Below are 26,268 nucleotides of genomic sequence, written 5' to 3' on the forward strand. Positions count from 1 at the left end.
CACACACACACACACACACACACACACACACACACACACACACACACACACACACACACACACACACACACACACACACACACACACACACACACACACACACACACACACACACACACTTAAAGTTTTGTTATAGTTAGGAACACTTTGTTTATTCTTTCTAAACAACCATACGTAAACTACACAAAAATGTAAAACTCTAAAGTTATAGTGATAGCTTAAATTTCTAATTTACACACCACTTTAAATTACTAGAAATGTTTTTATTCTTTAGATAAAAACCAAACTCAAACTACACAAAAATGATTAATTCTAAGCTTATTCTTATACCATTAATTCATAATTTTTAACAAAACCTTCAAATTATTTTAACTTGCGCACCTCCATACACAGTGCATTCAACTCAATAGCCACACTACAATAACTGTAACTTGCATCTTCTCCAAGCACTGCTTATACTCTTTACTATTATATTACTTATACCAGTTCAAATAATAGCATTTACAATAACACTTATGACATCGCAAATCATACATTTTGTGAGAACACAGTGCATGGCAGAGGGGTTAATACCTTATAAGTATTAGGTTTTATAGTTGTTCCCTACCGATTACCACTAATGTTTAGGTATTACCACGGTACTCCGTCGACTTTTTTGTGAAAACTTACATATTCTAATATATAGTGTAATACAATGTATTTTGAATGTTTTTTTTTTAAATATGTTTTTATTTTTCCGATTACGCACACTTTAAACATTGTACATTTTATATCATTGATTAAATTTCCATCAATTCATGTCAATTAAAGATATACAGTATACAATACATTTTGTTATCCTAATTATATTTATATTAGAAAAACGCCTTGCACCTAACAATTTCAATTGCAGCCTAGTCCCTCCTTCCATCTAATTATGGGTTCCATATTCTCAAGCCTAGGGTTTTCCCTCTCCTTCCTTTTCGCGCATATATATTCTTCTCCATATTATATGCCAATAATAGGTTAGCCAGCCAACTCTGCATTACCGGTGGGCTTTTTTCCAGCCATGCCCTGGCTATTGTTAATCTGTATACCGCCATTGCTACAAATATGAAATCCCGCTGTACCCCATCCTTATCCAGGCCAACCCCTAGCAAAATCCAAGATGGAGTAAGCTTAATTTGCATCCCTAATGATCTTCCCAGGAAACCCTCAATTTCTCTAACCAATGTATGAAGTTGCGGACAGGTAGCAAATATATGTATGCTATCAGCTTCAACAGCATTACACCTAGGACAGGTAATACCCGTGGTACCCCCCCATTTTGATATCCTAGCTGGAGTAAAATAAAGTGAATTTTTAGTTTTATAATGCTGAGACTGAAGGGGGGATGCACACAATATCGTTTGACCTAAATCTAGTGACTCCTGGAACCACCCCGTTTCCGTAGCTAGTTTCTCCGCCCATCTATTGCCGTATTTTTCTAGATCATCCATTTTCTCTTTTACCAGGATTGCATAAAAAGAACGAATCGTGCAATCCCCTGCTATTCTTATTTTCTCCAGAATTTCGTTTTTATTAAATCATGCTGGTCCTCCTTGTTTACTAGCTAAAAAGCTCCTGATCTGAAGATACTTAAAAAAGCCTCTGTTGCTCATATCATATTTATTTCTAAGATCTGCAAACTGTACCAGTCCTTCAGAATTCAATACATCACCAATTTGTACAATCCCCCTTTCGGTCCACTCTGCCATTGGTTGATCTACAAATATTTCCATAGGGAATGACTTGTTCTTATACAATCTAACATATCGATTGTATCTCCCCAGCTTAGACTTTAAAAAAAAAACATTCCAGACCTTAACAGCAGCCACAATTGTCTTAAACCTCGTTCTTTTGAAGTATCCAAAGTCTATGCAATTTAAAAAACAATTTCCCGCTTCCATCACTAATACAGCTGTGTATACTTTTGTAGAAAAATTATTCACTCTTGGATCACAGTCGTTTCCATCTATTAACCCCTGCATATATTGCAAAGCTGCTGCTATATAGTAGAGCCTAAAATCAGGGGCGCCCCACCCACCCCTCTCTCTTGGTAGAGAGATAAATCTGTAGGCCCTGCGAGTCTTACCCTGCGCCCAGATGAACCTATTGCAAATAGCCTCCAATGTATTAAACCAACTGGCCTAAAAAAATAAAGGGATGGATCTAAAAAAATAAAGAAACTTGGGAAGGATCACCATCTTAATTACATTGGTGCAACCCACCAATGACAAATGCAAGTTGTTCATCCTCTCCAAATCCGCTTTTACTTGTGACATTAAGGGGATCATATCGTTTCCCACCACCTGATCCAGATTTGCTGATATTGCCACCCCTAGGTATATTGCTGACCCAACAACCCTATCATCATTACAGCTCAAATAACTATTCTCGACAATCTGCGTTTTAGATCTATTCAGGCTGTACCCAGAAACCAGTCCAAAACATTGAGCTTCTGCTTCCGTCGCCCTAATAGCAGCTATGGGGTTGGGTGTCAGAATGGCCACATCATCCGCGTATGCCAATGTTTTTACCCTGCAGCCATTTATATTCATTGCCGGTATCCCTGGGTTCCTTTCCAGTCTACGCAGATACGGATCCAGATAAAGCGCGAATAGCAGGGGGGATGACGGGCAGCCCTGCCTGGTCCCTCTACTAATTCTAACAGCTGTCGAGTATCCCCTATTGACTCTGATCTTGGCCGTTGAGTTTATGTATAGAGTCTGTATAGCTCTAATTAAGCCTTCCCCTATGCCACTCCACCTCATAACCGACCATAGGAAACGTATTTTGAAATTTTTAACACATTTATTTATTTTTATTGCAGTACTCCTGAGGCAGTACCGCGGTACTCTGTACATTTATTTTCAATTTATGGAAACGTATAAATATTTTTCTATACCTATTTCCAGTTTAACCTGTTAGGTGCTAAGGATGTGTTAGAGACATCCTCAGCTCCTGTGCTCCAAGCACCCACCCACGCGGAAAGCGATGGGCTCCCGACACATGCCCCTAGCATGGATGTAAGCGCTTCCAATGCCACTCCATATCCCTGAGCGATGACAATGTCAGCGAACGCACAGCTTGCCAACGTCATTATAAGAAGCCAGGAAGCGCTGGAAGACATTTCGTTCCAGTGCATCATGAATTCAAGATCTTTTTCAGCTAGGTCCACTTGCTGGAGAAGGGATCAGGTTGAAGAGGCACACTGGAGAAAAGGAAATAATTTTTCCTTTCCCCCCAGTGTCTCTTTTTAGTGAATCCCTGCAGCGGGATCACTGCAGGGGCCATGATCCCGCAGCAGGAAAGCACCCACTAGACACCATGGATGTCTTTTTGATGCAGGGAATGAGCGCTTGCGCAAGGGTCGTTCCTCCAAATATCTGGGCATTTGTTTTTGCCGTTTCTGACCGCCCCCACCCCGGGGGCAAGTAAGCCATTTTTTTAGGCCCATCTGTCTCACCCCCCAAGTTAGGTGGAAAGCCACTGGACCCCAGAGATTGTAGTGGATATGTATTTTACGGGCAGTGACCCCTGGGGAAGGGTTGCCCCCCCGGCACAATTTTCCTTTGTTTTCGCCCACCCAATCTGGGATGCAAACGCACTTGACCCAGGGATTTCAAATTACTGTACGCTGGGGAAACATGTGGCCATTTGTTTTGACCGTTTCTACCCCCCAGGGCAGATCGGACATTCTTTAGGGTGATCTGCCACAATGCAGCGGAAAACCATTAGGCACCAGGGATTTGATTGTACATGTATACTGGAGAGCGGCCCCTTGGGCATAGACCGCTCCCCATTTTTTGGGACATGTTTTGGCCATTTTTTTCATCTCCCCAGAGGCAGACTGGTGATTTTTTAGGCTGATCTGGCGAAAAACCACTTGACACAAAGGACTTTATTATATGTGCATGCTGGAGAGCAGCACCTTGGGCAAGGGTAGCTCCTCATTTTGGGGGCATGTTTAGCCATTTGTCGCCCCCATCCCCTTGGGAGCAGATCGGTCATTGTTTAGGCAGATCAGCCCCCAAATAGGGCAGAAAACCATTAGATACCAGGGACTTTATTGTACATTTATGCTGAGGAGCAGTCCCTTAGCCCTTAGGAAAGGGTCGATCCCAATTTTTGGATATGTTTTGGACATTTTCTGGCCCTCCGGGGCTTCGGCCAATTTTAGGCCGCTCTGACCCCATGGGAGGCAGAACCATTAGACAACAGAGATTCTATTGTATATGTATGTTGAGGAGCGGCTCCTAGGGCAAGGGCCGCCCCCCCATTTGTGCGGACCTGTTTTGACTGTTTTCCGCCCACCACAATGGGATTATATTTTCATATATGTTGGTGGAGCAGCCCTTTGATCAAGAATCACTCCAGTATTGCCACACTGGTTTTTTGTTTTCTGCTTTTCCTGCGGATAATCAGACTTTTTCTTAGGCCAATCTGCCCGTGGGAGGGGGAAGAAAACCACCATACAACAGGGAATACGTTTCTGTGTGTGTGTGAACTGGCGTTTTGCTGGTGGCGTGCGTGTAGTGGCATTTGGCTAGCAGTGTGTGTGGACTTGTGTTTGTCTAGCGTTTGTCTGATGATGAATTTAAACTGGGTTTTTGGCTGGAGATGTGTGTGGACTGGCTTCTGGCTGGCAATGTGTGTGAACTGCTGTTTGACTTGTGTTTTGCTAGTGGCTTGGTTAAGACTCATTCCACTTGGGGGTGCTAATTTCTTGCCTTTGCTTGTGCCCCCCTTTGGAGGCAGATCTAACATTTATGATGCCTATCTGTACCTAGAGACAGACTTCATAGTGCTCTATAATGTTAACTTTCATCATTTGCATTTGTGATCTTAATGTTTTTTTCTCCTTATTATAGTAGTGCAAAGCATTTGATTTCCTTGGTGGTGTCTCCTGTTTGATGTTTCAGCGATGGTAGTTTGTGCAGTTGTATGTGTAAGGAAATTTTTTTGTAATGTTAATTTTAAATTATTATCATTGCCCTGCTTTAATGTTTTTATTTTAACATTTGATAAATCCATAGCATGTTAGTTTTTGGTTTATTGTTTTTTTATTATTCACTTTTGGATTTGGGTATGATATGTATTGTGTTATTTTCTGTGTCATGTTGTTTCTGTTTTTCCTTTCTAGTAGGATATCTTTGGTGCTTGTTGTGTCTGTGCAGAGTAGGTGCAGTTGATCCTCAGCCTAGCTGTTTTTGGCAAGTGAGATGTATTCTATGAATGGCTATGCTTAGGCTCTATCCTGCTCTGTTGAAACTCTTCCCACTATGTGCAATGTTGATTTTGCTCTGGTATTCTATAGTCTTTTTAGGGAGCACATACTTTGAAAAGGAGTTAGTCTACAGTGCATTTCTCTTATTTTATCCTGGAAAATCTAAGGTATCGTTGCTACAACACTGTGGGGGAGACTTTTTTCTAAGGTTTAATAAGTAAACTATTCAACAACTTTACCTACTAGGTTTACGAAAAATTCTCTTTCATTTGTATACCAAAGTAAATATCTTTAAACTTAAAGGTTTTACTCGATTTTAGGAGTGAATTGGATAGTCAGTGTCAGTATTTTTGTTGCACTCACAGCCGCTATTCGGTCACTGAGAAGCTGCTTATGGGTAGCGGTGGACCCAGATGGGGGAAACCACTTATAGGGGTTGCGGAAAGCTGGTGCCAGCGAGGCATTTGTGGCTTATGTGGCTCATGGAGTGCAGTTTGACAAAGGAGGAGGTGGGCAGTTTGTGGCCTGAGAGTTCTTATTAATTATCAACTGGCCTTCTGTCCTTATGCTGGAGTGCCTGGAGTGTTTGGGGGACATAACTTCGGTGGTAAAAATTTCTACTGCTCTGATCCATCATGTTTGAGCGGCGCAGAAGGTCTTTACTTTGTTGCTGTTTGCAACGCTCTGGTAATAAGCAAAGAATTGGCTTGTTTGAGTTATAGCTGGCAGTAGCTGGCTCCTTTCTCGACTTCTATAGAGCTATAGCAGCCCGCAATAGCAGAGGGAGCCACATGCTACTCAATTGACCCAAACTACCTACAAGAGATTTGGGAACAGTGGAAGTTGTTCATATCCCCTTTATTCTGCCCTAGAGTGTCATTTTGCACTGGTCCATCAATTCTTTATCACTTTGGCCTAACCACTTGTTAATTACATTACATAATTAACAGATGGCCAAGAGTCCGCTGAGAATACTACATTCAAGTGTCATGAGTATGAAAGATCTAAAAAAGGGATGCCAAAACCAAAATATGATAAGTCAAGGTCAAAATCTGAAAAACAGAAAAGATGCCAAGTTAACAATTAAAGATTACATCATACTGATAGTAGATGAAATTGATCCCAGCAAACCTACAAACATTGGCAGTACTGATAAAATGAAAAACAAGTAGACCTAATTTATTTGCCAACACCTATAATATCTTCAATAGGGACTAACTGGCTCACTTGACTCAAGAAGCACATATTAAGAGTTCAACACATTGAGCCCCACATGCTGCTGCGAAGGTCCCAATTCCTGCTTTCTCTAAGTCAAATTGTTTAAATGTAGAGGTCTGACTGTTAGCCCACATAAATCTCAAGTGAGAGAGGTAAGTCAGATTAGAAGTTGTAAAATGAACTATGAAAGGACTGTAGAGCAGATTCATGCTGCATCAAACAAGCAAGATGAATACTCGATTGATGAGGGCGAGGAAGAACCAGTTACTATTAAGAGCTTCTTAAATATTGATTATCGGGTTGCTTGTGAGGACCCGATACCTGACTCAATTGAAACAAATACATTTTACACTATTAAATGTACCTCTGATACTGCAAGCCTGGGTATAAAACCTAGATATCAGGATACAAACGCAATAACGCAGAGTTATAAAGACTTACAAGAAGTAGCTAATGGTTAAGAGGGCGCCTTAACTTGTCCTGTGAAGGACAATATTGTAAGCGATAAGTTAATTCTTGATATAGTATCCAGCAATAGAAACATTAAGGATTTGAATGATATAGCTTTTTGTTCCATGCTCTCAGATAAGATTTGTGGCCTAGGACATTGAACAGTCATCAAGTCCTGTTGCTAACTCGATGTACAATAACCAAACTGAAGCAGATAGGACTACTCCATCTATTCAAAGAACACTATCTCTGCCTTATATAATTGATCTGTCTTCGACTCAAGATGTGACTACCCATGATGGTAGCATTACATTACTAGGCAAGGCGTAATAATTCATTCGGAATGCCTTTTGCTCTCTAAGCAAAGAGGTCCTTACCACTCTGATGAGTTAAGTAGTTATCAGGCTCGGCTTGAATCGATGAACAAAATACTTGATTCCATTGCCCATCTTTTAGCCAAATTGGTGAAGGATGTAGAAAATAACACAGATATCAATCTTCAAATATTACACATCTTAGCAAAACAAATAGAAAGGGCTGGGAAAATTGAGGTGCTAAAAGGACAATATTTTGGGAAGGGACCTGACACTAATTGTAATGATCAATATTTGCAAGACTCCACCTTATGTAATAAAGCCACCCAAACGGAGGTGGCATGGTTATCATTGGAGTGCGAGAAAGAGGCCGAAAACTCTCAATTTGGATGCAATTAAGTAACCATAAAGAGACCTGGCCCGAAGGTTCCTTTAGAATAATGTCCAGAGCTTCGGGAAGAGAGCATGCAACTGTTGATGTGATGCTCTAAACAGTAATATCTTGAATCCTGTAGCAGTCATTCCATCAGCTTCTTGCTGAGTTTCTTTGTCTCAAAAGGTAATATTATCTCTAACTACTGAGTCGCAATATTGGGAAAGACTTATCTACGAGCCAGAAAGTGTTTCCGATATTTTCAAAAAATACACAATTGAGGCTCAATAAACGCAGGCAAAGGAAAAGGAAAATAACAAGGAAAGGTTGAAGAAAGCTAAGGCTAGATCCTCTCTCTGCAAATCCCGCAAGAGGACAGGCACACAATGGTAATGACCTACCTTCTTCTGAGAATGGTTTACTGCATATGTGGAAGGCTGTTGACCCTTTAGGTAAGAACTTAATTTGAATGGTTCTCGAACACATAATGATGCCCAAGCCCTATTTAAATTAAGATACACCTAACCTTATTTCTAATATTTCAGAGTGTAATACTATGGCTACTCAAGTGATTCTTCTGAAAGATACAGGTGTGGCTCCTAAAAGTTCCCTCCTATCAAAGGACCAGGATTTAAATGGGAATGTGGATTGTGAGGTTTTAATGAATAAAGAATGTGATTATATACATTCCATCAGGTCAGACCATTATCAAACGGATAAAAGCATCTTGAGTTTTATAGATATTTTTACTGATCACGATTCTGTCCCTTTTTTAACAGATCAAAGATTGTGCCATTTCTTGCTAATTTACACACAGTTATCAAAAATCGTATCAGGGGGTATCTTCTTGGTAGAGTTACCAAAACAATGGAAAGGATCTTCGGACTGGCCAAATGCTTTTATACATTTAATATCTGGGCACATTGCGAATGTAGTATTACACCATGTGGATAATCTCAGGCATATGGGGTATGAAGTTTATAAAGTCATGCCTATGCCAACTATGGCTAATCCGTGCAATGAGGATACCCCATACTTAATTCAGCTGTCGGAAAGGATATAAGTCCCACTGGGTTATTGGTCCAGATAGATGGCAGACACAATGGAATACTTTGGATCACATCACAGTAAAATGGTCAGATAACTCGAGACCCCCTCTTGGGGGACACACAGCCGGAGACAGACAACTCTGGCAGGGGGCCCTGACTACTGTTTGCCGACTTTTGGATCCTTGCTTTTCTTCTGTGGCCGTCCACTGCGGCGGCCGCCTACCAGTCAACGGTTCAGGCGTAACCTGGTGCAGTATTACCTGGCTCTTTGACTAATGCTTGGGACTCAGTGAACTGATGCTATTTATCATGCACTGTTTCTTGCTTATGCCTTATTCTGGGGGGGGGGGGGGGGGGGGGGGGGTTGGGGCAACCTGTTGGGTTTGGGGGGTGTGTTTGGGAGTGTGCTTGGTTGGTGGTAGGGGGGTTACTTGGGATCCATTGGCATGTCTGCCCTTCGGCGCTATGTTCTAGGCCTGAAGAACCGCATGCCGCGACAGATACTTCATCGTTTCTTGAGGTATTGGGGTGGGGGGGTCATGGGTTGTTGAGTGGCTGATTGGGGGGGTTTGTTCTTCGGGGGTTGTGGGTATCGGGGTCCTGTTTCATGGGGTGCACGTGGTCTTCCTGAATTTTGCAACTGTGGGGTCTGGGGCCTGGGCCGGGGGCCGGGGATGGTGGGGCTTGGTACGTTGTGCTAATGGTTGATGTCCCTCATTTAGCGCCTTCGAGCGCTTCCATGCATGTTCTTAGCTGGAATGTCCGGGGACTCTTGGATAAGATTAAACGGGGGGCGGTGCTTCGCTGGGCTAAGAGGGACCTGGCGGATGTGCTCCTTCTTCAAGAAACACACATGCTAGGCACCAAGGCTCTGAGTCTGCAGCGCTTTGGCTTTCACCAGGTGTTCCACGCTGGGTTTACTAGGGGCTCCAGGGGGGTGGCCATTCTTATTCACAGGCGGCTGGCATACACTCATGAGCGTCAATGGCTCGACCCCCAGGGGCGTTTGGTGTTTGTTCAAGGGAAGATTGGTGCGGAGCCTGTGGTATTTGGTTGTGTGTATGCCCCCCCCCCTTGCAATGGGCCTTAGCTGAACGGTTGTTTGCCTTATGGACTGAACTCTCCCACTCCCTGGCTGTGATTGGTGGCGACTGGAACGATGTAGTGGATGTGGCATTGGACCGGCAGAGGAGGCCCGGAGTGGCGCTGGTGTCCCCCCCTACGCGGCTGGGGGCTATGATTGATGGCCTGGGATGGGCGGATGTATGGAGGCACTTGCATGCGGAGCGGCGAGAGTACACTTATGTCTCGGCTGTCCATGGCTCCCTTTCGCGCCTGGATTGTGTGTTTGTTCTGAGGGCCTTCCTTGCTAGAGTGAAGGGGGCGGCGATACGGCCTCGCGGGCTCTCTGATCATTCCCCTGTGGCGGTCCAAATCGATCTGCACAGGGCACGCCAACCTTTCAGATGGCGGATGTCCACGTGGCACCTGCAGCGCCCTGATTACTCCCAGCATCTCCGTGGCGCGATCGCCCAGTATTGGCGGGACAACCTTGCCGTGGGTATGGACGCAGTGACCGTCTGGGAGGCCATGAAGCCCAACCTGCGGGGTATAGACATTGCTTGGTGTGCTTCCGCTCGCCGGACTCGGCTGGAAGACATTGTTGCTGCGGCGGGGCGGGTGGAAGACCTTGAGGCTCGCCACAGGGAGGCATCTGATGATGTCGCACTGCGGCTGCTCCTGCAGGTGCAGCAGTCTTACTCCTCGGTCTTGTTGGACGAGGCTCGCCAAGCATGGTTGGCCACCCGTAGCCGGGTGTACTAGTGGGGCGACAAATCTTGCACCATGCTCCATAGGCTTTGTCAACAGACTTTGTAGCCTCTTACACTGCCGGGTCTCGTCGATGACGCCGGAGTGGCGATCACGGACCCGGCAACTCTTGCCACGAGCTTTGCGCTTTATTATGGGCGTCAATATGCCTCCCGGGAGACTCTCTCCCCTGCCGATATTGCTGATTATCTCGCGTCGGTTCCCCCTTCTGCTGTGTCGGATGAGGTGCGTGATGCCCTGTATCTTCCATTGACGGCTGAGGAGCTAGGGGACGCATTGGGTCAACTCAATGTGGGCAAGGCGCCGGGGCCGAGCGGATTCCCCAGCGAATTCTACAAGAAATTCCATCTACAGCTCGGGCCGCATTATCTGCGTGCCCTGGAGCAGGCGCGAGAACATGGCCGCCTCCCACCGGATTGGCGCCATGCCGAAATCGGGGTGTTCCTGAAGCCGGGTAGGCCCCCGGATCGCCCTGAATCTTATCGCCCCATCTCCCTTATTAACTTCGAAGCCAAGCTCCTGGCCAAGGCGCTCGCGAACCGCTTGCTTCCACACATCTCAGCCCTTGTTCACCCTGATCAGGCAGGCTTTATGCCGCGCCGGGCTACGAGACACAATATACGGCGGGCGCAGGCGGTTGGGTCTTCGGAGGATCAGGCGGCGCTACTATTGGCCGACATCAACAGTGCCTTTGATTCGGTCAGCTGGACCTTTCTTTTTACCCTATTACCGCTGCTGAACCTCGGCCCAGTCTTCATCTCTTATGTCCGGCTACTCTATACTGAAGTCACAGCCTCGGTGCGTGTCTCCGGGGCGGCTTCGGCTCGGTTCCCAGTGACCCGGGGCACGCGTCAAGGGTGTCCGCTCTCCCCTTACCTTTTTGCGCTGGCCATGGAGCCGCTGGCCGCCAGGGTACGCCAGGATGTGCTCTATCGTGGCTTTGTATGGGGTGCGGATCATTCGGACCGCATAGCTTTATATGCGGACGACGTGCTGTTCTTCATGACAGACCTGCAGCGTACGGGCCCTCGTGTCCTGGTACTAATGCAGGACTTTGGTCGGGCGTCGGGGCTGTTCCTTGGGCCGCATCCCTTCAGGTGGCTGTGGAGGGTGTGAAATACCTAGGTGTTTTCCTCTCTGCTTCGCCTGCAGTGGCGTGGAACCGGAACATCCAGCCGGTATGGGACCGGGTCCAGATGGACATCAAGACATGGACGCGTATGCCTCTTAACATCTACGGCCGGTCGGCCATCTTTAAGATGGTGGCCTTGCCCCGTCTCCTCTACCAACTACAGAATCATCCCTTTTCGATTGATCCGCAGTGGTTCCGCAGTGTCGACTCTGTGCTGGGCCGGTTTCTGTGGGCTGGGGGTGCCTCCAGGGTGGCGCTTCGCACATGCTTCCTCTCTACATACTGCGGCGGCTTGGCGACTGCGGACATTTTGTCCTACTATCAGGCCTCCCATCTCCTTGTGCTTAACGAATGGTGGTATGGGGACCGCAGTGATCCGGCCTATGCCTTGGAACATTCTCTGATGGGCGACGCCTCCCTCCACACATTGCTGTACTCGGCCAGACGGAGGCGACTGCTTCCCAGGGTCACCCAGGATTCGCGGTCTGGCGGCGGGCCCTACACCGTATGGGTTGGTGGGGTAGGCTGACGGCCGAGACTCCGTTATGGCGCAATGGCCTGCTCCCGGCGTTGGCGTCTTTGCGGGGGTTCGACGGCTGGGACGCGATCGGGATCTCCTCCCTCGGGCATGTTCTCTCTGGCACTACCCTTAAATCCTTTCAAGATCTCAGCTCTGAATTCAACATGCCCAGGTCCCAATTCTTCCGCTACCTCCAATTTCGCCACGCTCTAACTCCTAGCCTGGTGGGCTTGGAGCAGCTCCCTGACTTCAGTCCCATTGAGGCGAAACTCTTTATGGGAGACCTGGGTGACAAAAAGGTCTCCCAGATATACCGCTCTCTGGTCACACACTGTTCTCCTTCGCTCTCGACATTGAAGGCCTCGTGGGAGAAGGATGTTGGTTCCCTGGATGAGGACGACTGGCGCGAGGCCCTTGAATCTCCCCGTGGTGCTGCTATAGCTGTCCGCCTCCCCTTCATCCAGTTCAAATACCTCCACCGAGCTTATTTCACTAGGGACCGTTTGTGGCGGGCGGGACTCATTGCAACCCCGGAGTGCCTGAGGTGTGGTTCTGAAAGGGGCACCCTTTTTCATACTGTGTGGTCCTGTGAGAGGCTGACTCGATTCTGGGCCGGGGTATGGGATTGTCTGTCTGAGGTGTTGGGGTGGGACCTGCCTCGTACCCCTAGATTGGGCCTGCTTCATGTTCTTGAAAACATCGGGGGCAACGTTTACAAGCGCCATTTGTTGTTGCTGGGGCTTGTGGTAGCAAAGAGGGATCTGGCGCAGGCCTGGAAGAGCGAGCGCGCCCCCCCACTCAGTGCCTGGAAGGCGGGCCTGGACTTCCTCATGGGTCTGGAGCAGCCTGTTTTCGAAGCTCGGGGGTGCCCCCGCAAACATTACAAAATTTGGAAACGGTGGGCGGACTACAAGGGCCTGACCCTCGACCCCCCCCTGGACATTGATGATGCATTGCCGCTGGATGTTGATCCCACGCCCTAGGCCGCTGGCCGGCTCCACCTTTGTATATCATCTCATATTGCAGAACTGTGATCACGTGCACCGGGTTAGGGTGGGATAAGGGGTGGGTAGTTGCGGGAGGGGTTGGCGGGAGTTTCTGGGGTTGGGTGGGCAGGGGTAGTTAGAAATATTTCGCTCTATAACGCTGGGTTCAATGCTATGTCAATGTTGTGTCTTTTCGTATCTGTCGTTGACAGTCTCCGCCTGACTGTGGAGGGCTGTACTGAAACTTGCTTGAACTCATAATAAAAATGGTTTTGAAAAAAAAATGGTCAGATAAGGGGTGTGAAATTTTTACAAACCGCAGCGATCAATATGACAAATTCAGGACTGGAAATGGATTGCTTCTACGGTTCAACCAAGAAAGGAGCTTTTGTAAACCCAGTGTTGGATATTCTGATGCCAAAGTTCTTAATATCATCTCCTAGAAGATAGCTGGCTTAAAGTAGAATTTTAAATATCTGACAGCTGTGCTGAAAGTACTGGATATTTAACTCTAAATGACAATCCTCCCCACATAGCCAATACTTTTGCTTGGAGATCTTAATACAAATGTCCCTATGAGATCAAAATGTGATGGCGTTCAGAATACAAAAGAAATGGTATGGGGATTCTCGAAGAAATCTTTTATATCTCCTTGGGGAATGGCAGGGCACAAAAAGGGGGTGGAGATGTCAAGGGTGAAAAAACTGGTGCGTTATTCAATGCATTGAACATGATTGTATTTAATGGGTGGCGTCAAGGCGATCAGCTGTGTCGAAATATGTTTGATAATCGTAGATGCTCTTCTCCTATTGATTATGCAATAATAACTGCTGAAGACTTCCATTTGGTAATCTATTTGGAGATAGGGGTTAAGAGCTGTAGTGATCACAAGCCACTGTATTTACCCCTAACTTACAATTTGTCAAAGAGAGAAATGTGGTAGAATGCAAATCAGATAAGATGCCTTAATGACAGAAAGATATTATGTTCATCAAAACCAAAAACAGACCTAGGTAAGGATAAGAGCTCTCCTACAGTAAAGCACAGACTCATCAACAGGAACTATAATGGTAAAATAAAACTATTTTATAGTTACAATTCGGAATGTTGCTGGAAAAGGGGTATTCACTGGCAAGTCGGCTAAGGAGAAACTGAGCTTGCAAAAGGAGCTTGTGAAATTAGAACATAATAGATTAATCAGAGAGAACTTTAAACAGAAGCTAGGCTGCAGGGAGGATATCATTAAACTGCTAAAGAGGAAATATAGAAGAGAAATACAAAGTTTAATTTGGGAGGAGAAACATAATGCATGGGCTCCAGTTATTAAAGCTTTACGTGAGGGTAAATCACAGCTTTTCCTGGAAATTGGTAATCAATAGGTTGGGTAGTATAAAAAAACTGGACACCCCCCGCCGTGCAAGAGGAGGATTGAATTCAATATATTTCTAATCTATATAAAATGAAAGAAAATCCTATGAACTCTGCAGCTGACCTTGATTGTTAAAACTCATCTCACTGAGACTGTTTCTGGTAATTTCGAGGATTTTATCCCTGCTGTATTAGAAATCCAAAAGTTAATAAAGGGTTTAAATAGGTCGCAGGCACAAGGACCAGATGGCTTACTGCTAAAAGAATGGGTGAATAAAGATTTGGGGCATATTATCAAGAAACAGCGTTAACATTATCGCCGCTTTAGCGGCAGAAAATGGGCTTGATAATACACCCTTGTGAATTCCCATAGAAGCCCATGTTCTGGTGTGAACATGGCCTTCTATGGGAATTCTCTACGGCGTATTATCAAGCCCATTAGTGTCGCTTTAGCTGCAGTTTTCTGCCACTAAAGCGGTGATAATGTTAACGCCGTGCTTGATAATATGCCCCTTGGTTATCCCAGCAACACAATTAGGCTTTAAAACAGGGCACTTACCGTTTGATGGCTGTTTTGCATTGAAAGTCGATAGTCAAGGAATATGCTGGGAAACAGCATCAGCCTCTTTATGTGGCATTCTTCGATTTATCCTCGGCATTCAATATGATTAATCGTTCACTTCTCTGGGCCAAAATGGCACATTTGAAAGTGCAACCAGCCCTGTTACAATTGATTATGCTCAGGATTCCTGGACAAAGGTAGAATAAGGAAGAAACAGTGCTCTGTTCAGGAAAATAAATACCCCATATGGCATAAGGCAGGGTTTTATCTTAGCCCCATTGTTGTTCTCTATTAATGTAGCGGATGCTCTGTTTTTTTTTGCCCTTCCTCATGGTTTTCCGCCAAAACTAGAGGGTAAACCAATTTCTTCAAAGTTCTTTGCAGATGACAGAGTCATAATAGATCTTACACCTGTGGGTCTGCAAAGACATATACATTAATTTGACTCTTATTGTAAAGTAAATGATTTGGTAACAAATGTTACTAAGACAAAAATTATGGTATTTGCTAATAAAAATCAGACTAGTAGGACAAAATGGTCGATAATTGGGGCCTGGGTAGGGAGCGTTATAGAGTACAGATAACCTTGGCTCTTATTTCAAACAAATCTTAATTTTAAATCCCACATATAATAATAGACGCTAATGTGGTCGCAGGTACTTTGTGGAGGCTTGATTCCAAGTTGGGTCACAAATCGGTATGTATAATTTGAAAAATTCTAACCTTTTACTCAATAGTTTTGAGTTATTCACTAAGAAGGAATCAGTCTCTCTTCAGTTTATAGAGACAAATATTTTGGAAAAAAATGGCTGGACCTAGCTAAAGGAACATCAAGGATATATCAGTGGTATGTAGTAAAATTATGCTGAAAAGGCTGTTTAAAGTGAGATCTATAGAAAGAGACCAAAAGGATTGTCAGAGTTGAACCCAGGTGGCTCATCTGATGAATACAGATTATAACGGTCTCCCAAAACCGTATTAAAAAAACATCAAACTTAAAAATATTCGAGGATGTATGTTGAAACCCCTTAGCCTGATAGATATAGCCCAGAAGGTTTTGGGTTGAATACTCCTGGAAAGAATTCAGACCTGGGAAGAAGAAAATGAGATTCTGAGTACCCTACAGGCTGGCTTTAGAACAGGTACATCAACCATTGACCAGATATTCAGACTCCAGGTCCTTTATTGGAAATCAGTGAGTGAAGAGGGTGGCAGCCTCTACCTCATTTTTGTGGACCTGAGGGCCGCGTTTGATCTGGTCCCCAGGGACAAACTTTGGAGAGTTCTCCTTGGTATACCATCCTATCTCCTGAGAGTGTTGAGAAGGCTCCATACAGGAAACTTTGCCCAGGTCAGATGTGGGAAATACAGAGAACTATCAGCACCATTCCCTGTACAAAGGGGATGTGTGCTGGCTCCCACCCTTTTTGTCTTTATATTAATGGGCTTATAAAGCATCTTTCAGGCATATAGGACACCGATGCCCCAAGACTAGCAACAGGCAGGGTCCCCGCCCTAATGTTCGCGGACAACACTTTACTGTTGTCCCGAACATCGACGGGTATCCAACGTATTTTGGACGGCTTTGCAGACTTCTGTACCCTAAGTGGCTTGGATATTAACTTAGATAAAACAAAATATATGATCCTTAATCCTCCTAGGCAGACGCGCCCCAATCCAGTATTGAATGGTACACCTTTTGAGAGAGTAAAGACCTTTGAATATCTAGGTATCGTTCTAGAGGAATACCTGGGATGGGATGCCCAGATGGCTAAGTCTGATCTAAAACTGATGCAAACTGTGGGCAGTCTATCTAAAATGCATAGAGTATTGGTCTTTAAGCCCGCCGACCCTGTTGTAGAAATTTATAAGGTACAAGCAAGAGCAGCTTCTATATACGGGGCGGAATTATGGGGACACTGCAGGCCTACACGTCTAATAAGGGTCGAACATCTATTTATGAGGAATCTGCTAGGTTTGCCAGCTAGTACTCTGCTGGTGCCCCTAAGGTTCGATCTAGGGCTACTCCCCGTGGAGGAGGAGGTGGCCTTAAGGCCTCTTACCTACTGGAGAAGACTCTGGTCCGCCTCGGAGCTGGCCTGTTATCGAAATGAGTTTAAGGAGGTGTGGTTTGCAATCAAATCAAAGAAAATGTCATGGTTAACCCACATCAAGGACCCTCGTGACAGGATTGGCTTTCCCGAATTATGGGGATCGCCGGAGGGATCTTGTCCGGCCCTTTCTAGGGCTGACTTGGTATACCAGTATAGGAATCATAACTTAGGGGGTCATTATGATTGCGTTTTTTCCGCATCCTCGGGGCCGGCGGAAGCCACCGCCGGCCCCGAGGATGCGGAAAAACCGCAGCGGACTGACCAAAGACCCATCGCCACATTAGGATGGCTGGTGGGTCCTGGTTTCTGTCCGCAGCTTTTCCGCCGCGGTCGGATTACAACCGCGGCGGAAAAGCTCTAATATGGTGACGGTGTCTCTCAGACATCCTCGTGCTTCATATATCGGTCATTCCTGGAACGTGCACCAGTCCACACCCCTCCTCCATTCCCACAGCGAGGGGGACACCGGAGATCTCCACTTTTATGCAATGTCTTGTTTGGCCACCAGTGTGGTCACCCATACTAAGGACCGCTCCATCCTGCGGCCCCAACCTCATTCAATAGACTCAGCAATGCAATGCTGGGGGTAGGAGTAATTGGGTGATCTAGGATCAGAGAAAGTTCCCCTCCAATCCCTTCCCAAAACTGGGCCAGGCCCAGACAAACCCAGACCATGTAAAAGCCTGCCGTAGGGAGAACCGCGCACATTGAGCCTTGCCTGCACGGTGTAGTCGTTGGGGGGGATGGAGGGGTCTGATAAGTGAGGTGTGGGTGATTGAGTTGGACAATGCGAAGTCGAGTGGGGATGGGCAGCTCCCTGGGAGCCAGGTGGGCTTCACCCCAGTCATCATCATCATCGAGGTCCACACCCATCTCTCTCACCTCTGGTGCAGATTTCCAAAGCGGTCTGGAGCATTAATGATTAGAGAGCGATATGTTCTAGAGATAGCGCCTTTACATAGTTCACCATCAAGATCTAAGCTTCAAGAGGGTTACATTCTTGGATGCGCATACTAGTGGGTAGGTGCTTGCCTGAACAAGGCATAACGCAGCTGCAGATAACGATAAAATTTGGTACCTAAGAGACAATTTTTTTCCTGCATTTCCTGATCCGACATCAGGGCATCTCCTTCCCAGACGTCCTCCCGGTAGTTGATCCCTATTTTGTCCCACTGCACGAAGTATTGTAGGCTCGGCGTGTGATTCAGCCACTTTACCTGCCACAACAGGGTCATGCCAGTGAGTTTGCAGTCCCATTTGATAAAGCCAAGTGACGCACTCCAGCAGAGAAGGGTCATTCTGGTGCAATCAGGAAGTGAGTGTGGGATTAGGCTTACATACAGCACGCCCAGAAGACCGCTGAGGCCCAAGAGTTTTAGTTCTGACAGATAGGCAGGGTTGTTCCATCCCCCCTTCAAGCAGTTCGTTATCATCACAATTTGGGCAGCCAGGTAGTAGCCATTTAGGTCCGCTCGCCCTATTCTCCCATCAAATGGAAAGTGTCTGCTGTTAACAAAAGCCACTCGGTTGCGGCCTCCCGCCCAGAGAAAGGTGGTGATTTTTGACACCAGTGTTTGGAACCATCGTCTGGGATTCATATGGGGAAAATTCACAAGAACATACAGGAGATGGGGGAGACACATCATTTTAAACAATGCTACGCCGTCACAGGGGATACAAGGGCATTCGGCTCCACCGACCCGATTCAACCCTGTCATGAGGGGTTGCAGGTTAAGACTCCACGCTAGTGCTGGGAGATGAGAAATGTTAATGCTTACATATTTAAAGGAATGATGGAGCAGTGGGTTCCTGGGACACCAGGAGTTCCTTCCTGTGACTCCTGCTACTGGTACCAGCAGGGATTTAGTTTCATTGATTTGCAGTCCAGAGGTTCCCTCGTAAAAGTCTCCAATCATTGAGGGCCTGAAGATAGTGGGTCCTCGAGAAACAGTAGAAGGTCGTCCACGTATAAGGCTTTACACTCCTTTGGTCCTCCCTCCCAGGAGTACCCCGTACTCGAGCATTTGCCTGGACATGAGCCTGACATAGAGGAGGCCAAAATATTTATGGAACAATGGTCCAAAGCCTGCTCTTTGCAGCACCTCCTCAAAAAAGGCCCATGAAACAGTATCAAATGGCTTTTCAAAATTCAGTGTGCTTGGAAGAAAGTTAGTTTGACTCTTCGGATACAGTAGGGGGGTACTCTGATAGCCAAGACTTTTGCAAACACCTTGATGTCAGCATTGGTAAGGGAGATAGGCCTGTATGAGGAGCATTGGTCATAGGACAGTCCTGCTCTGGGTATCAAGACAATGGTGGGAGTGCCCACATCTGGAGGAAATGGCCCACGGGCGGCCGCTTCTGTGTACAGCACCAGAAGATGGGGAAGTGGGAGGGTCCCGAAGCGTTTAAGGAACGCGACTGGGAAACCATCTGGGCCCGGAGTTTGCCAACTCTTGTCAAATGGATAGATAGCAGTCGGAACAATCAAAAGGAGGATGTACTTGAAAATATATGTCCTTTCTGTGCTAAAAGAGACTTAACTATGGCTCACCTTTTGGTTTTCAGTCCCTCATTTAATGGTGACAGAAAGAAACTATTACTTTGAAGATTTGGTGAAATCAATATCCAGAATTTACCTGATTTGTTAGTCTACATAATGAATTGCAGTGATGTCTGCTTATGTCATGTTATTGATAGGTTCTTAGATATTGTTCAGAATAAGCTGAATTGTGGGCATACTCTGTGTTAGAAAATCTGATATTTATAACAATATTTGGCTACTTGTATGCACAGTACTTTTTCAATATTTTGCACATAGTTTGACATTGATATTGTAATAGAAATATATGTTAGAGCTGATATTTATACATTTTAGTTGCCTTAGTTTATGCTTTTATATATTTATAACAGTTATTCATCATATTTATATCAGCATACTTTGTGTAATAGGCTCCGGAGAGTTCCAGTAGTCAAAATGCACCAGGTTCCATTTTTTATGTATTTGTTTTTATATATTGTTTTTTTCAATGATTTGTTGTATGATTTAGCAAGAATGTTTTTTACAACTATATCCTTATATGAAGTGAACTTTTGTCCTACGGAATATATATTTTATTAGTTTTTAAGATTTACTTAATGGATTAGGGGTCAAATTAAGAAGATATGCATTATATAGAGAAACTTAGGTATAGAGGTTTGTAATGCTAAGTTTGTGATTTTTATGTGTGTTTTTGTTGCCTTATTGGCACAGTATCAACAAATAAAATACTGAAACTCAAATTGAAAAAATTAGTGGTCAAGTAGTGTTTTATAAATTGCTAATAGCATAAATAAATATTCACATAAAGAGTAAAACATCAATGATGAACGAAACCCAAATTATCCAATACTAAGTATCTATAAAATCATTGACACTGTTACAATACAGTACACAGCACTCGTATTTGAAAATACAGCTTCAGGGAACTTGGCGTAAAAATTATTGCTCAATGTATCTCCTCTTCAAATTTGTTCCATCTCTTCCTAGTCCTGTTGTACGCCTCACCTTTCAAAGCCTTGCTCAGTGCAAACCTTATCAGTTGTCTAGACACACAGATCTAGTAGATTTTTATCCCATCCCAAAGTACATAACACTGTGTCAGATGGTTATGCCCCAGCATTGTGTGCAGGTCATGTCTAACCTATGCAGCTACATGGACACTGCTTCCATTTGGCCTCTCCTTCTAATGGGTCTGAAACAACCGGTCCCAAGTGGTTTTAGCGGAGAGCACTGAAACATGGTGCTACTCTAAAACATGGATAACCACATTTAAAATGGAGACTTAGAATGCACATTTAATTTTTAAACTCTTGAAAAATGTAGGTTCAAACTTTACCTGTCTTGTGACTGAGGTCTTCGCAGGATCTGGAACTGTCGTGATAAAGTATCCTGAGCTCCTAGTGTGCACACTGTTCATACCAGGCATTTTATTGATTTTACAAGTTTTAGTGCTAGCATTGCAGTTTTTACGCCTTTTATCATATGATTTCTTTATAGAAAGTGGAAGTGGAGACACTGGTTTGGCTGTTGCCTGAGTTTGGCCCATCGGATAGTGCCTGTGGGAATACGGAGGGAGATTTGAGTCTATACTGCTTACTACCGTGCCCATATGTTTTAGGGTGTCAATGGGGTTACTCAACAAGCTAGTTCCGACTTGGGGCTCAAATCTGGCACTGCGTGTGCATGTTCCAGGGTTTGTACTGTTCAGAGACACATGGTTTAGCAAAGAGGAAGTGTGATGGAAGTTCAAGGTCACCCTTGGATTCAAGATATAGCTGCCTTCATGTGACCCAGAAAGCGAAGTGGATGGAGACATTGGCAAAGGAGGTGAACATGAGACTGATGGCGTCCTTTGCTTTTTGCTACATGAAGATTCAATGGCACAGGAGGGAAGCTGTTGCCCTTTCAATGACTTGTTTCGCTTTGTCCTGGATGTCTTTTGGGATAATGATGTTGGGACTACTTGCAATGGTGACATGGTAGGAGATGGGTCTGGTATTTTCAAAAAGGCTGCCACTTGATGCAAATCTGCTGGCTGTGACATGATGGAACTGGTAGCAGATGTTGTAGTGAAGGTGGCTTTTGATAAAACAGCTGATTTCCTGATGTTGGACGGAGAAACCCTTGAATCAAGTGTTGACGGAGGCAACATAACATTTGGCTGGCTGAGAGGCAGCAAAAAAGTTGTTTTTAAATTGGTTCTGATATGTGTTGCTGGAGAAGGTACTGGGCTGGAAACTGCAAGAGGAATTTTCCTAATAACGAGAAAAGAAGAAAATAAAATGTTTGCACCTTTCTTTCACCATCATTAATTTGTAATATTCAAGAAACATTGCATAAATCTAATCAAATGTTGTGATTGGAATTATTATAAATGTCTCAGGGAATTTGTTTTAAAGTCTGTATTGGTAGTTTAAACACAGGCACATTTTAAAGTTATTATCAGAGAATCATTTTAGCACAACAGATTTAATGGACTGGATCAGAACCCTTCAATCTAACAGATAAATTCCTTCTGTTCATACTAACAAGTTTATTTTCTTGTCTATTTCAGTACATACAAGGATGCAAATCTGTTACAGAAACTATTTATCTGCAGCAACTAAGATCACCATGATAGATAACAGCAGAAATCGCATATGACCTAGGGGAGATGGCATCTTATCTGGGGCAGCTAACGTTTGGAAAACTAGCACAGCCACAGGACCAACAAAAGATATCCATCCCAGTACAGCTGCCCATACTGGGTCTCATCGTATGGGCCACCACAGATCAAGGCGATCCTTTGCCTGTCCTTTCCTGGCAGTATTCTTTCGGCACATTATTCCTAATGTCTTTATTATACTTCTTCTACACTGTTCTGGATGGCATGACTCCTAGTACAGTATCACAGGGAGGCACAACTTTGATGCAACAGCATCTTTACCGAACTTTAGTCCTCCTACAAAACAGTTCTTGAACAACTTTATTGTCAGAGCACTGTACTCATCTGGGCAGTATTCTGTTAACACGGTAACACTGATGGAAGCTTCAACTAGCTTTGCTTTTGAGGTGCCCCATTCAAATGTACTGTATTCAGAACAGTAATTTTGTGGTATAGTATTTTTGAGGGGCAATTTTCAGGGAAGCTTTTGGTACAGCTATGTCTCTTTTGTTATTGCTGATAGGACTTATATATGTTGGTGGTCATGATTGATGGACATTTTCTATCAGAGGGACTATATTTCGGGTGGACCAGTGTTCCCCATTGTTTTTTGGAATTCGAAGGTTTGGGCATTCTCACTCCTGAAGCGGATGAGGCCTGCTGACTCCAGCACATGTGCACTGCCATAATACTGAAAACTGCTTTTATGTTTATATTGCCATAATTGACACTTTGATATGTCAGTTGTAATTAACACTGAAGCTTCTATGTTCAAAGGTAAAACCTTTGATTGGCACAAACCATTAACACTTAGCTAACATCCTTCCATCTTCGATACCACTCCTCCATAACATTTGACTGGAGTTAACCACCAACTTCTTTCTGACCACGCTCCTTTGTTCTTCAAACGCTGAGGTTACCAAGACCAAGTTATAACACAACTTTTAGACTAAAACTGATATTTAATTTTGCATTGTTTTTTATGGGTTTCTATTTCAATAATTGCCTTCCTACTTCCAATTTTCTTCTTTCATCTTTAAGTCAATTTACTTAGTAGTAATTTTCTCTTTTTAACAGTAACATGTTTGTAGTATCGAACCAGATGAAGGTAATCACAATTTTACGATTCTTAAATACCGAATTTTACCGATTCAGTATTTAAGAATCGGTAAATGTGATGTGGGTAATAATTGGCAGATGTATCAACCAAAATATCTCCCGGTAAATAGCGAATCGGTACAACAGGCCGTTACCGAACACAAAACCTGAAATCCCAATGCATCAACCCAAATACCGAAAAAAGAAAGAATCGCAAAAAAAAACAGCGGTAAAGTACTGAATCGCAAAATTAGCCGCCCGGAAATACCGAATCGCTATTAAAAAGTCGCAACAAAATGCATCAGAAATCGCAAATACCGAAAATCCACCCAATTGCTATTTAGCATGAGCAAAATAAGGGGAATCTCAACCAGGAAGTAAAGTTGATTGAAGACAAAAAAAAAGAAAAAAAAAGAAATTCCTACAGGTGGCTACAATCAGAAATCCTTCAAATATGCCTCTGGAGACCCTGTACGTCTTCCAAAATGGCTGCCCTCTACGGTCTTGCTAGGAGGATGAGAATCAGTGCTGCAGCACAGCGCAGGAGGAGGATCCAGAAGAGGGTATTCAGGGTGCGCATCTCATTGTGGGACAGTTTGAGGAACTAATCTATGACAAGTACAGACTGAATCGTGCCATGATGATGCGCATCAACTTCCCCACAACCCCACAGCAGTTGAACCGCACCAAACAGGACTTCTACTAGGTGGCACAATTTTCCCATGTCATAGGATGCGTTGACTGCAAGCATGTCCCCATCTGTCCCCCCTCAGCCAACGAATACATATTCCGCAACTGGAGGTCCTATCACTCCATAAACGTAAAGGTCGTGTGCAATGCCAAGCACATCATTATGGACATTGTAGCGCAATTTCCTGGAAGCACACACAACGCATACATATTCCGACAAAGTGGCATCCACAGGCGTCTGCTCAACAGTGAATTTGGAGAGGGACACCTACTAGGTACATACTTATGCCTAGTCATTAACTCCATCCTCACATATGTAATTTCATTCATGCCGCTAACCCTTTGCTCCCCACCCTGCAGTTGACAGCGCACACGCCTTGCGTGAATATCTCTTCACTCCCTACCTCAACCCATCAACACGTCAGGAGCAGCGCTACAACGCAGCACATATTAGTACCAGGAATGTGGTAGAGCGAACCTTTGGCATCCTCAAGAGTCGCTTCCGGATGCTACACAAGACAGGAGGTGCCTTGCAGTATGACCCGGTAACCTGCTGCTGGATAATAGCAGTGTTTACCATGCTGCACAACATTGCCACAAGAAGGGGGATACCAATAGAGGTGGACGGAGAAGACAACTTTCGTGCACAGCAACCCCCCCCAACACCGACAGGCACACGTGCCTAACACAGCTGAAGGTCAAAGGAGGCAGACATACATCACACACCATCACTTCAGAGACAGGTAAGAATGAGCCATCACTACATAATCTGGTGTGCGAATGTTTAATACACATGAGCACTTGTCAGGTGAATAAGAATGATACGTCTACATGACGCAGACCCAAAACATAGTTAATGATACATATCCGTTGTCATCACTGGAGTATCTTGAAGTAATGTAGGTGGCCCATGGTTACATCACCATGGCCAAATAACCGGTAGTACATAGATATTTGCGCCTTCCACGGACCCCCAGCCTCCTGTCGCGTGACTCCTCCACATCACCCCGATGTGTGTCAGTGGCTGTGGAGCTGCGCAAACTGCACCTTGCATCGCTGGGATCCGGCACAGAGACGCTGCTGACGTTTGATGCCGCCTCACTCCCCTCTTCCACTCCCAAATTGCTGGCACTAAAAGTCCCAGACTGCAGATGCTTCACTGCAGTGGTCACTTGGCCACATCACCACAGTAATGGCCCAGGTCGACCTGCAGTGGCACATATCTCTGTGCTGTGGCAGAGCTTTGTGATGGCCCTAATGGATGCAATGGACCGGAGCAAGTTCTGGTGATGCCTCCTGCACTCGCTGTGTTGCCCTGCTAGGACGGCACGGGTTAGCTCCTGTAGGTACAGTTTGATGTCTCTGTTACCCTCAGCAACGGCTGTGGTCATTTCACGCACAGCGTCTGTCATCGTGCCCATTTTGCTAGCCAATTTTGCCATGTTAATGTTAATTGCTCCCATGTGTCTCCTCTGCAGGCGCTGAACACGCAGCATCTGTGACTCAACCACACCGTAGCTGTGTGCAGGCTCTTCAGATTCCTTTGCAAGTCTTCCTAGGGGCCTGTGCCGCTGTCTGACTCGGACATGTGCTGGTGTTTGATCTGGAGGAATGACAATTGACTGTTGTGGAACATTTGTGGCTGCTGGCCTCTGCTTCGTCTCCATCACCTGCAGGGAGGGGACAATTGCCCTGCGTCTTCGTGGTGTTGTCTGTGGTGGTGGTGGTGATGATGTTGGTGGTGGTGATGGTGTTGTGGAATGACGTCCCTGCGGAGTCTCTCCATCGGTCCCTGCCGGTGTTTCTGATATGATGAGGCGTCTGCTGTAATCAGAGTCCAGGGGTGATGCATCTGTGAGTGAAACAGTGCATTGTTATAATATTTTTCTGAATGTATATGTTAATCATTTTGCATACTTTTGACTTCATAAATGACATACTTGGACAGACTGTTGGCCCTGTGCTGCTGGTCTCATTTCTTTTACATTGGGGATCATACATGCACACTTGGATGACATGACTACAACTCCCATGATGGAACACTTCGGTGAGGGTATATGCGTTAGGCACTTCTACCTGTGCACTGTGATTGGCCTGGGGGGATGGGCATGGGTAGACAACACGCTGCTT

General features: G+C 45.0%; 1 protein-coding gene across 3 annotated transcripts in view; it reads right to left on the bottom strand.

Annotated features, from left to right (window-relative positions):
* ATXN7L1 (ataxin 7 like 1) overlaps positions 1-26,268 on the bottom strand; it is a 423,903-nt gene that overhangs the window by 16,627 nt on the left and 381,008 nt on the right. For all 3 annotated transcript variants that reach the window (XM_086967089.1, XM_086967079.1, XM_086967084.1), the window contains exon 8: positions 21,043-21,961. In XM_086967089.1, the coding sequence (XP_086823215.1) occupies positions 21,043-21,961 (919 nt within the window). The remainder of the gene's footprint in view (positions 1-21,042; positions 21,962-26,268) is intronic.

Source organism: Lissotriton vulgaris, chromosome 1_1 (genome assembly GCF_964263255.1).
Source record: "Lissotriton vulgaris chromosome 1_1, aLisVul1.2, whole genome shotgun sequence".
NCBI lineage: Eukaryota > Metazoa > Chordata > Amphibia > Caudata > Salamandridae > Lissotriton > Lissotriton vulgaris.